The sequence below is a fragment of the Mauremys reevesii genome, linkage group 3 (assembly GCF_016161935.1).
Source record: "Mauremys reevesii isolate NIE-2019 linkage group 3, ASM1616193v1, whole genome shotgun sequence".
NCBI classification, from domain to species: domain Eukaryota; kingdom Metazoa; phylum Chordata; order Testudines; family Geoemydidae; genus Mauremys; species Mauremys reevesii.
Genome location: NC_052625.1, coordinates 78,064,775 through 78,077,635, shown reverse-complemented (window position 1 = coordinate 78,077,635; position 12,861 = coordinate 78,064,775). Strand labels below are relative to the sequence as shown.

General features: G+C 45.9%; 1 protein-coding gene across 3 annotated transcripts in view; it reads right to left on the bottom strand.

Moving 5' to 3' along the window:
- LYST (lysosomal trafficking regulator) overlaps nucleotides 1-12,861 on the bottom strand; it is a 159,988-nt gene that overhangs the window by 44,793 nt on the left and 102,334 nt on the right. For all 3 annotated transcript variants that reach the window (XM_039528956.1, XM_039528954.1, XM_039528955.1), the window contains exon 33: nucleotides 5,256-5,332. In XM_039528956.1, the coding sequence (XP_039384890.1) occupies nucleotides 5,256-5,332 (77 nt within the window). The remainder of the gene's footprint in view (nucleotides 1-5,255; nucleotides 5,333-12,861) is intronic.

Genomic DNA, 12,861 nt, shown 5'->3' with positions numbered 1-12,861 from the left:
AGACATCTTCGGGTCTTTCAATGGATCATCTCAACCCCAACAAAAACTTTTACTTCAAAAGAATGGCTTGAAGCATCAGTGACTTAGATAGTTGGAATCCTTTCACAGAGAATTTAAGAGCTATAATCTTTTAAGTGGATGATCACTTAACCTTGAAGGCTTTCACAAGCTTACATTGAAGTTTATGCATACTGTAGACTCAGGGGTGTCTAAGAAAGATGCTGATCCCACAACACGATTTCATGAGGTTGTTGCCTTGAACTCTGAAGATCCCACACACAGTACAGGTAGATTGAGCTCCCAAGACAAAACAAAAATCAAGAGAGTGACCAAAAGCACTTGGAGTGGCAAACTGCAGGATCACGAACAGGACCTGTCTTAAGTGTTTACCTCTGGAGAAACAGCTATATGTAGTATTTTGAAAATTACTCTGCACTTTATAAGTACTATACCTTCCTTGTTATATATGTCACTCAGCTATTCTATTTCTTGCCTATATTCTACATGCTCAGTGATTTTTGTATGAAAGACACTTATAGATGTAAAGTCTCTGAACTGTAAGTGATCTGAAGTCTAAAAAAGGATTTTTAAAATGGATGTTATATTTACCTATTAAAATACATAAATTAATATTAAACATGCCTCCATTACCAGGGAATAGAAAAAAGGGCCCAATATGTTTATTCCATGTATCATTTCTTCAACGTTATTATTTTATTCCACTGTGTAATTAATACATATTTTCCTTTTCTATCTAGGACCCCATGAAGTTATTTAACACACTGTTTCAGAGACAAGGCTGATTGTTAGCTGACTTGCTTATCCACAATAAAGCATCTGGGCTGTCTCTAACATATACCACATTGATATATTTTATTCTGGGTAATGTTGTCTACAAAGAGATAAAGCTCTTCATTTGGCCAAACATCAACGTGGAGATCCACATGTGTATTTTCAAAGGGAAAGAAAAAGTGAAAGAGATAGCAACTAAACTATATTATGAAGACTAGTGGAAACATCTGAATAATCCATCACAAGCTATTTAAGATTGAATTGTATCAAGAAACAAGAGTTTGCAAAGCTCAAAAATGCAAATGCTAAGGCAAATATATGGAGGTTACTTACTGTAGCTGGAGGTTCTTCAAGAGGTGTGATCCTTATCTATATTCCACACATTGGGTACGCATGTGCACCATGCACCCAAGTCTGAAGATTTTAACAAGCAGTGTCCGTTGGCCCACACATGTGCAGCAGATCTCCTCATGCTCCCGAGTGAGAGTATAAGAAGTGCAAGTCGACACCCTCTCAGTTCCTCTTCTTATTGCAAATCTAATCAGATTCACAGCAGAGGGGATGGAGGCTGAGCAGTGGAATACACGTAGGGATTACACAGTAAGTAACCTCCACTTCAAGTGCTGGTTCCTATGTATATTCCACAAATGGGAGATTGACAAACAGAGTGGTGGTGGGTGCGAGGAAGTCGGCCAGTGAAGATGCTTGCAGCACTGCAGATCCTCTGCTGCAGACTAGTGCATAAATGTCTAGCAAACATGTGTATGGAGCTCAAGGTAGCTGCTTCTGCATATGTCCTTCATTGGGACCTCCTGTGGTGGCCTGAGCTCTCATGGAGTGGGTCGTTATACTGCCGGGGGGGGGGGGGGGGAAAACAAGCTAGTCTGTAGCATTCAATCATGGAGCCAGAAACCCGCTGAGAAATCTGAGAAGATATAGCCTGACCATGGGATCTCCGTGTTATCAAGATGAAGGGTCTTCGAGACTTTCCGATTAACTCTGTTCTTTGCCGGTAAAAAGGCCAGTGCATGCCTTATGTGGAGGAACTGAAGTCTCTTCTCTTCAGGAGAAGCACAGGGTTTTGGAAAAAGGATAGGTAGTGAATATACTGCAGGGGTCAGCAACCTTTCAGAAGTGGTGTGCCGAGTCTTCATTTATTCACTCTAATTTAAGGTTTTGTGTGCCAGTAATACATTTTAACATTTTTAGAAGGTCTCTTTCTATAAGTCTATAATATATAGCTAAACTTTTGTTGAATGTAAAGTCAATAAGGTTTTTAAAATGTCCCTAGCCTCTGTTCGTCAGAGGATGGAGATGGATGGCAGGAGAGAGATCACTTGATCGTTGCCTGTTAGGTTCACTCCCTCAGGGGCACCTGGCATTGGCCACTGTCAGTAGACAGATACTGGGCTAGATGGACCTTTGGTCTGACCCGGTACGGCCTCTCTTATGTTCTTATGTTCTTCATTTAAAATTAAAATAAAATGCAGAGCTCCCCTTCCCGCCCCAGACAGGTGGCCAGGACCCGGGCAGTGTGAGTGCCACTGAAAATCAGCTTGCATGCCGCCTTTGGCCTACCCCGATATACTGCTTACGGTGGAATCTGGAGACTACCTTGGGTAAAACTTTAGGGTGAAGGCAGAGGAAATACCTTGTGAAATACCATAAGGGGGGGCATGTCCACCATGAGGGATGCCAGTATGCTAATCCTCCTGGCCAAAGCAATAGCCACTAGAAATGCCCCCATATGGATAGCGACATGTTCCATGTCCCACCTAAGGGTTCAAACGGAGGTCTAGTAAGCTTTGACAGCACAAGGTTCAGATCCCACAGTAATGTGGGTTTAGTGACTGGAGGAAAGGCCTTGATGAGGCCTTCATGAACCATGTCAGAGGTCAGAGTGGAGAAAGGCACATCTACTGAGTGGAGAAAGGCACTAATGGCTGCCAGGTGAACTTGTAACGAGCTGATTACCAGAGCAGACGTCTAGGTAAATCCAGATAATATAGAACGATCGAGATGCCATTTTCATCACCAACTTGCCCTCCTCTAGAAAAGAGGAACTGGGCTCTGTCCTCAGAGGAAAGTTTGTTCTGAAAGACCACCAGCCTAGAGTAGTTACTGAAGTCATACTTAGCTAGCAGGACCTGGTAACTGGCAATTCAAAATGGCAAGCCTGCAGATGAGAAGACCTTTAGCCCCAAGAGATCCAATCTGATGGTGTGGTCCTTAGATATTTAGACCTATTATGTTCTATCGCAGCCTGTATGACCAGGGAGTTGGGAGCAGAGTGGGAGAACAGGAATTTAGCTCTTTACAGAACTAAATAGCACTTCTCAGTCCTTTTAGGTGCGGGGGCGCAAGACACTGGTGTACCAGACCAGACCAATCTCACTGGTTCCACTATGGCTCGTTAACTGTGAGAGGCACCATACTTGGGCCCTGAGGCTGCACAATGTCCAGCAATTGGTGTTGTGGATCTTGGACTTCCTCCAGAGATAACTGGAGATCACTAGCCACTCTTCATATTACATCCTGGTATTGCCTATGATCGTCTGGTGGGGATGGGGAAGGAGAGACTACCTCATCCAGGGAAGAACAGGAGATTCCCATCAGAACCATTGGTACCTGAGGTTCTGGTTCAACATCTTCTTCCTCCTCATACACCAACAGAACCAGTCATTGGTGCAAGGGAGAGGAGTGGAATGATTACTGGGTGGGTCCCAGATATCTGGTAGAGGGATCCCATGTTTCCTGATAGGGTTAGAAAGAGGGACAAACGGTTTGAGAGGTATCCCATGGCATGGGAAACCATCAATCCCCAGGGAGCACATGTTCATAAGAATAGTGTCCATAAGTCCTGGATTGCCTGCCCAGGCTTGGTTCTCTTTGTGGAGATGAAAGAGGGACCAGTTCATTGGATTCACCCAAATCTGAAACACTCCTGTTATAATGGTGAAGCTATCAGTACTGGGGCAATTCCATCGGATGGTTTTAAGTACGACAGTTCCTGGGACACTGAAGTAATATAGTCTACTGGTGTAGTCCCTCAGGAGGGCTGGGCCAGAGAACAGTGGAGGCTGAGGGTAAGGGAGAAAGATATCCTCCGGTGCCATATAGGTCCCTGTGTGCCCTGGTCGGCATCCAGAGTACCAGTGCATTCCTTGGGTAGATGAGTCAGTACCGCAGAGTCTGGAGCTGCACTTGTGGATGGGCAGAGCGGATGACTGTCTAGTGCTTTGGTACTGAATATCACCAACAGAACCAATATATCCTCCTTTCTATCCACTTTACCCTCCATCTTGTTTTTTTTCTCTGTGAAACCAGTTCCTTAGGGTGTGTGCATAAGGGCTCATCTGACCTCGATGGGCTCAGGGAAGGAGCTTGTTTCTTATGGGCAGTCCTTGCTGAAGATCTGCCCTTGAGCCAATGAGAATGCCCCTTATTCTCATGGGAAGCCCTAGAGGAAGAATCTTTGGACTTAAACACTGAGGGCTCCACTCCTAAGCATGTGCTCGGAGGGGCGCTGCTCATTTGGTGAGGCCTATATATGGAGTGGGCAGTCTTTCTGGCCCAGATTGGAGAGGGGCTTCATAGTCTTGCCCACTGAGTGTTTTGTAAGGTTAAGCTCACAAGCTTGGGGAATTCTCTATGGAAACAAGCAAAAAATGCTGTACCTCACCAAAATGTGAGAGTCACCCACACAGTTAGCAGTGTTGGTGTTTGTTGCTGACTAAGAAGGATCTGGGGCAAGAGATGCAGTTTTTCAAGCCCAGGAGCCTGGGCATAGTCACCGACCATGTGAAGAGAGTCCCTGGTTTGGGGAACCGAATAAGCTAAAGAATAACTATTTACAATCTTAGCTACTGGTTTTCTGAAAGGCTGAAACAAAAGAGGACACTGAATTCCAACTCAGACCATACTGCAGTAAGAAGGATCTGAGAGGGTGATGACTCGCAGTGCTTCTTCTAGCCTTGCTTGGGAGCACAAGGAGATGTGGAGGCCAATGGACGCTACTTCTTAAACTCTCTGAACTCAGGTGCATGCGTACCCCACATGTGGAATTTACACAGGAACCAACATTTGAAGAAGAAAGTGGTTTTGTGTTCTAACCAGCTGGTTGCAATGACATGTGCCACACATTTAATTGCATGGTTCACATGCAATGGGAGAAACAGCCTGATGGATACAGTAGCTAGCCTTTCATTGGAAAGAATTAAAAAAAAAAATCTATGCCAAATAAAAAAGATTAAATGTTCTGAAATTTAAATAATGTCGTTGGTTATTAGCGAAGGCAATCAGACAATGTCACTTACCTACAATCAAGCTATCTTAATTACAGCATAATAAATGTTGAAGCAGGTATGAATATTGATTTTAAAAGATTTTTTTATATAAAAGTACCCATGGCATTTTGCAACAGGCTATGCTAAAGAATACTCTTCCATAGATATTTTACTTACTTTTGCTGGTTATTAATCATAGTCTTTTCCCAAACAGCTTTGTTCACACATTCCTCTGCCTCAAACTTCTTTCGATCCTGAAATTAAAGGAAAAAGAAAAAAGAAAAAAAGAAAAATTTCATTCCAGTTTAACTAAGCAAGTTAAAAGTTATGCTTTGTTTTTCCATTTGCAAGTTCCACATCCAGAACTATTTTTAAAGTTACAACTGAGACACAAATCAATGCTTCCAAAGACCAACAGAATCCAAGTCTGCTCACTCAGGCCTGGTCTACACTAGGACTTTAATTCGAATTTAGCAGCGTTAATTCGAATTAACCGTGCACCCGTCCACACCAGGAAGCCATTTAATTCGACATAGAGGGCTCTTTAGTTCGAATTCTGTACTCCTCCCCGACGAGGGGAGTAGCGCTAAATTCGACATGGCTATGTCGAATTAGGCTAGGTGTGGACGGAAATCGACCTTAGTAGCTCCGGGAGCTATCCCACACTGCACCACTCTGTTGACGCTCTGGACAGCAGTCCGAGCTCGGATGCTTTGACCAGCCACACAGGAAATGCCCCGGGAAAATTTGAATTCCTTTTCCTGTCTGGCCAGTTTGAATCTCATTTCCTGGTTGGACATCGGGGCGAGCTCAGCAGCACTGGCAACGATGCAGAGCTCTCCAGCAGAGGAGTCCAGGCAATCTCAGAATAGAAAGAGGGCCCCAGCATGGACTGACCAGGAAGTCTTGGATCTGACTGCTGTGTGGGGCGATGAGTCTGTGCTTTCGGAGCTGCGCTCCAACAAACGGAATGCAAAGACCTATGAGGTGGTCTCCAAAGCCATGGCACTCAGAGGATACAGCCGGGATACAATGCAGTGCCGCGTGAAAGTCAAGGAGCTGAGATAAGGCTACCAAAAAATCAAAGTGGCAAACGGACGCTCCGGAGCCCAGCCCCAGACATGCCGCTTCTACGAGGCACTGCATGCCATTCTCGGTGGGTCTGCCACAACCGCCCCACCAGCGTCCGTGGACTCTGACGATGGGACAGTGTCGACGGCCAGTTCCTCGGAGATGTTCGCGGACGGGGAAGATGAGGAAGGGTTTGAGGAGGACCAGGCAGGCGACAGTGCTTACAGCGCTGATTTCCCCGACAGCCAGGATCTCTTCATCACCCTCACTGAGATCCCCTACCAACCCTCCCCAGCCGTTACCACAGACCCTGAATCAGGAGAAGGATCAGTGGGTAAGTGATTAAAACATGTTAACATTTATTTTTTAACAAAACAGGAATATAAGCTAGGCGAAAAGAAGGTCTATATATAGGGGGACGGAACAGGCATCTTCTTCGGAGATCTCCAGGAAGCTGTCCTGGAGGTAATCGAAAAGCCTCCGCAGAAGGTTCCTGGAGAGAGCTGGCTTATTGGGTGCTCCGTGGTAGCACACTTTTCCGCGCCAGGCTCTCATCTGGTACTCCGGGACCATTGCCTTCACGAGCATGGCAGCACAGGCCCCTGGTTTGTGCTGGCTTTCATGCAGCATGCGCTCTCTGTCTGCCTCACTGACCCTCCTCAGGGTGATCTCACGCGCAGACTCCTGCATTTAAGTAGAGTGATTTGTGTACTATTAGTACTGGTAGTGCTTCACTGTTCCTTTGCACAACAAGAAGCGTCACTTTACAGCCACATGGTGGAGGCTGCAGAGTTGCAGCATACAGGGATCTTTCCCAGGGAAGAGCCTCGAGGGGGTGGAACAGGGGCAGAGTTTATGCTTTTAGGATTGCCTGCAGCAAGAGGACAGAGCTATACATTCACTTTTAAGCAGCCAAAAGTCTTTGGCTTACCATGCCTGGCTGCTCCACGGATTCTGCTGTCCTGCCCCGCTTCTCTGATCTGCAGTGCGATACCCCAGGCAATGAAAGCGAATTCAGAAAAATCAAACTTTCCCTGAGTGAGTTCGCATGAGATAGGTGCTGTGCATGGTCTTGTTAACAGACACTGATTAGACTATGTTCCTTGTTTGCAAACATGTATTTTTGTAAGGAATTCACTCCCTTTTTCCCATCACACAGCTGCAACTGTATCCCGACCTGCTCCAGTATGCCCCTCACAGAGGCTGGCGCAGATTAGGCGGCGCAAGAAAAGGACACGGGACAAGATGTTTGCTGAACTTATGGGCTGCTCCCGAGCCAAGGCGGACCAGCAGAGCCAGTGGAGGGAGAACCTCACTCAGCAGCAGCGCTCACACAGCAAACGGGAGGACAGATGGCGTCAGGAGGACCAGCAGGCAACTCAAACGCTGCTTGGACTAATGAGGGAGCAAACGGACACGCTCCACAAATGGCAAGGCAGGCTGCCCTTACCCTGCCCTTCCACCACAGCCCTGAACTTCTACAGTGCCCCAAACCCTCAGCCCCAGCCAGAGCCCTCATCCCCCTACACCTCCTCCCCCTTCCCACACACCCCTCACCCCTTACTACGCCCCCACCCCCAGCCCAGAGCCTGCACCCAAACTCCGTCCCAAACCCTGCACCCCTCACCCCTTCCTGCACACCCACCTGTAACCGACCTCCCCCCAGAGATCGCTGTAGGAGCCTATCATTCCTGGAGTCTAGAAGCTGTCTCTACATCACTGCACACCCTACCCACCACAGTCTGCGTCCCTGTTTCAACCCTTTAACGCGAAGTCATTAGTAAAGACAAGGTTGTTAATTAAAAATGCTCCATTACCTTTATTTTTACACAGGTGTTGGAAGGGGGGAAACGTGGTGAACGGGGTATGTAAGCATAGAAAAAAGTCAACAGTAAGTGAAACAGGGGCAGGTTCAGCTTCTCTGTAAAGAGACTGGACAGTCATAGGTTACCCTGCTCTTTCAGGAACCTAGCTTTCAAAGCCTCCCGGATGCACACCGCTTCCCGCTGGGCTCTTCTAATTGCACGGGTGTCTGGCTGAGCATAATCAGCAGCCAGGCGATTTGCCTCAACCTCCCATCCCGCCATAAAGGTTTCCCCCTTGCTCTCACAGAGATTGTGGAGCACACAGCAAGCTGCAATAGCAATGGGGATATTGGTTTCGCTGAGATCCGAGCGAGTCAGTAAGCTCCTCATCTCCCCTTCAGACGTCCGAAAGCACACTCCACCACCATACTGCACTTGCTCAGCTGGTAGTTGAAGAGCTCCTTGTCAGTGTCCAAGGCGCCAGTATAGGGCTTCATGAGCCAGGGCATTAGCGGGTAGGCTGGGTCCCCGAGGATCACTGTAGGCATCTGCACATCCCCAACATTTATTTTGTAGTCCGGGAAGAAACTACCTTCCTGCAGGCGTTTAAACAGACCAGAGTTCCTGAACACACGCGCGTCATGAACCTTGCCCGGCCACCCGACGTAGATGTTGGTAAAGTGCCCCCTGTGGTCCACCAGTGCTTGCAGCACCATTGAAAAGTAGCCCTTTCGGTTAATATACTGGCTGGCCTGGTGGGCCGGTCCCAGGATAGGGATGTGAGTCCCATCTATAGCCCCACCGCAGTTTGGGAATCCCATCGCGGCGAAGCCATCTATGACGACCTGGACGTTTCCCAGGGTCACTACCTTTGAGAGCAGGAGCGCCACGACTGCGTTGGCAACTTGCTTCACAGCTACCCCCACGGTAGATTTGCCCACGCCAAAGTGGTTCGCTACTGACCGGTAGCTGTCTGGTGTTGCAAGTTTCCACAGGGCTATGGCCACTCGCTTCTGCACAGTCAGGGCTGCTCGCATCCTGGTGTCCTGGCGCTTCAGGGCAGGGGACAGCAAGTCACACAGTTCAAGGAAAGTGCCCTTACGCATCCTGAAGTTTCGCAGCCACTGTGATTCATCCCAGACCTGCAGCACTATGCGGTCCCACCAGTCCGTGCTTGTTTCCCGGGCCCAGAATCGCCGTCCCATAGCATGAACATGACCCATTGCCACCATGATCTCCACGGCGCGGCGTACCGTGCTTTGTGAGAGGTCTGAGCCACACTCTGACTTCATGTCCTCACCGCGCTGCCGGAGCCTCCTCGCCCGATTTCTCAGCATCTGACTGTGGAAGAGGTGGACGATAAGGTGCGAGGAGTTGACAACGGCCATAAGTGCAGCGATGATCGCAGCGGGCTCCATGGTCGCACTGCAGTGCTGTGGCATCCGCACTGTCACTGACCAGAAAAAGTGCGCCAACTGATTTCCCGCCGGCGGGAGGGACTGTTGAATTCTGACAGTTACCCAAGACCACCCTCGACACAGTTTTCCCCCCAGCATGCATTGGGGGGAAATCCCAGAATTCAAATGGGCAGCGGGGAGTGCGGGAACTGTGGGATAGCTTCCCACAGTGCACCGCTTCCAAAGTCGACGCTGGCCCCGTTAGTGTGGACTCACAAAGTCGAATTAGTGTCCTTAGTGTGGATACACAAATTCGACTTCGTAAGGTCGATTCCACAAATTTGAATTAAGTTGAATCGAACTACTCTTGTAGTGTAGACATACCCTCAGTGAAATCACCTCTTCTCACTTAAAACATCTTATAGCACAGGGGTTGGCCACCTTTCACGAGTGGTCTGCCGAGTCTTCATTTATTCCCTCTAATTTAAGGTTTGGTGTGCCAGTAATACATTTTAACGTTTTTAGAAGGTCTCTTTCTATAAGTCTATAATATATATCTAAACTATTGTTGTATGTAAAGTAGATAAGGTTTCAAAATGTTTAAGAAGCTTCATTTAAAAATAAAATTAAAATGCAGAGCCCCTCAGACCAGTGGCCAGGACCTGGGAAGTGTGAGTGCCACTGAAAATCAGCTCATGTGCTGCCTTTGGCGCACGTGCCATAGGTTGCCTACCTCTGTTATAGCATCAGACCTTCATTCCAGTAACACCTGTAACTGGTGTTCTTCGAGATGTCGCGCCGCTGTGCGGGAGCAGGGTGAACTTCGGCGGGACAAGACAGCAGTCCAGTTGTTGAAAAAGGACAGGATTTCCTTCCCTGTCTTGCTACTCAGCCCCCGCGACTGCCCCCGAATCAACCAGTCGCCCAGATAGGGTAGACATGGATCTGGCGGCGCGAAGGCTGGCTGCTACACTACCACTGCACTTTGTTGTAAACACGGTGCCGTGGCAAAGTCCGAAAAAGGTAACGGCGAACTGGTAGTGGTCTTTGTTGACTAGAAACGTCCTTAGGGCGGCAAACCAATCTCCCTCGACAGACCAGGGAATGATGGTCCCCAAGACCATGTAAATTTCAGCTTGCTTAGGCATTTATTTGTTCAGAAGGTGTCCAGAATAGACGAGAAGACCTTTCCTTCGCCTTGGGGATAGGGAAAAATAGAAAGAATCCCCCCTGCCCCTGCCTGTCTGGAGGCACCTCTATGGGCACCACGCTCCAGTAGAGTCTGGACCTCTGCAGGAGGACTTGCTCAGGAGATGGGTCCCTGAGAGGGACAGGAGGGTGGGTGGGAAGGAGGGGAAACACTATCATTTCAACAAGGAAAGGAGTTAATGGTCAAAAACATAAATGACTTACAATGATTTGTATCAATTGGTTCCATTCTTCTAAGTAGCAAAAGTTGTTTTTAATTCACATATGGCCTATTCCCAACTCAGAACATCATTGTCTAAGTAACATATTAGGACATATTGTGAACATTCATAGCAACTATTCGAAAGCTTGTGTGTTAGAGACAGGAGAGACCTAATGTACTCCAGTCATTATGTAAACATACTCAAGAGGAACCTGACCCATCCTGAAGTCAATGGTGAAATTAGAAATGACTCCAGTGAGAACAGGATGTGTCTCTATATTGTTAAAAAAAATATTTAAACATCTCCAAATGTTCTACTTTGCCACAACACAGCTAGGGTTAGATTCACAGAGAAACTTAAGTGTGTCAACACCGAAAGTCCCCACGTCTTACTTTTAAATGCCTAGAAAAAAAAATCAATGAAATTCACAAAGCCTGAGTTTGGGGCCTAGGCTCCCTATACAATGAATTGAGGGGAATGGTGTCTCAGAGTGAGAATCACAGAAGAGCCAGCATGCTGAGCGAGGGGAGGGGTGTGCGCTAAACCTCCCCCTGTCAGGGAGTTTGGCAGTGGTTAGAGTACTTATGTGGGATATGGGAGAACCCTGGTTCAATTCCTCCCTTCTACTTCAGGGGGAGAAGGTATTTGAACAGGGACTGCCACCTCTCAAGTCATTGCCCTAACCACTGAACTATGGGATATTCTGATGTGGGGCTCCCTCCATCTCTCCTGTTGAAGCTGTTCCACTGTGGATAAATATTTATTAAAAATCTTTGAGCTAGAGAGACCGAGGAAGCATGAGACTAACTCTGTAGCTGGTGGTTAGAGTACACACTAGGAAGATGGGATACCCAGGATCCAGTCCCCCTGCTCCAGTGATTTTTAAAAAATTTTGGGATTTAAAGTGGCAGTTAGGCACCTAAGTCCTTTTGTGAATTGAGCCACTTGTCCTTAATGATATTTCTAAGAAGAAAGCTATTACAATAGCGCTAACAATCATTTGTTGAAACTGAAAAGGATAGTTAATTTTGTTTAAACATGTTTATATTAAAGAGAAATGTAGTTATGAATAGTCTTTTCTAAAAAGGAAAAGGAACATGCTGATTTGTTCACTGCATTTTCACTTTAGTTATCATAGTCTGTTGATTTTTCACAAAAATATAAGATAGCCTCCAGTATAATCAATGACGTGGATGGTTGGAAACCCAGTTCAGTGTCTCTAGGTTCCATATTTAATCATTTTGTTACTCGATTTTTCATGATCTCTTTTATTTGACTAGAAAGGATGGTTATTGATTTTTGAACTAGAGTACATTAAATAGAAACTGATTACTGAAACTTTTTTAGAAAATATTATAGGTTGCTTATAATCATAACCACCTAGTGACCTGTTAAAGACTCTTATTTAAACACCTATTTATATTTATCGATTGATAAATAATCTGAATATAAAAGAAGAGTTGGGAATTTGACCAATAAAATAATTGGTCAAATTGACCTGTTAAACATAGGTCAAATGTTACCAAATAATGTCAAAAATGGTCAAATATTTTAAAGCACTCATTTAGTAGAACAGTAACATAAAAAGAGTGTGTTTATGGTCTAAGACTTAGACTTAGATTTTTATGCCTAATTACAAAAAAACCAGTTACCTAACTGAGTTATTTTAACTCAAAATTGCAAAGCACAATGAAGTTCTGAAAAATAAAAGAATAATTATTTTTTAGCAATATTAGGTTAACATCTAAATGTGACCATTATTCAAAACTGAGCAATTACAAAAAGAACAAAGGAAACTCATCTTCTCTCTCTGTGGGGGAGGAAGTTTAAACATTGAACCCTCCTATCTCCCCCTCACTCCCTTTGAGTTAGTTTCTGTATGTTTGTCTAGTGAGTTTAAATTGCAAGCAATTTGAGGCAGGGATTGTGTCTTTTAACTTGTTTAATATGCTTTGTAAATCAACATTTATACTGATGGCCTGGTATTTGTACTAGAAAGTTCCAGTCAATCAAGATGCTCAGCTTTCAATTATCTTACCTTTTCCCCAACAGGTTGCATTAGCATGTAATAAAGTGAGTGATCAAGGTATCTGAATAA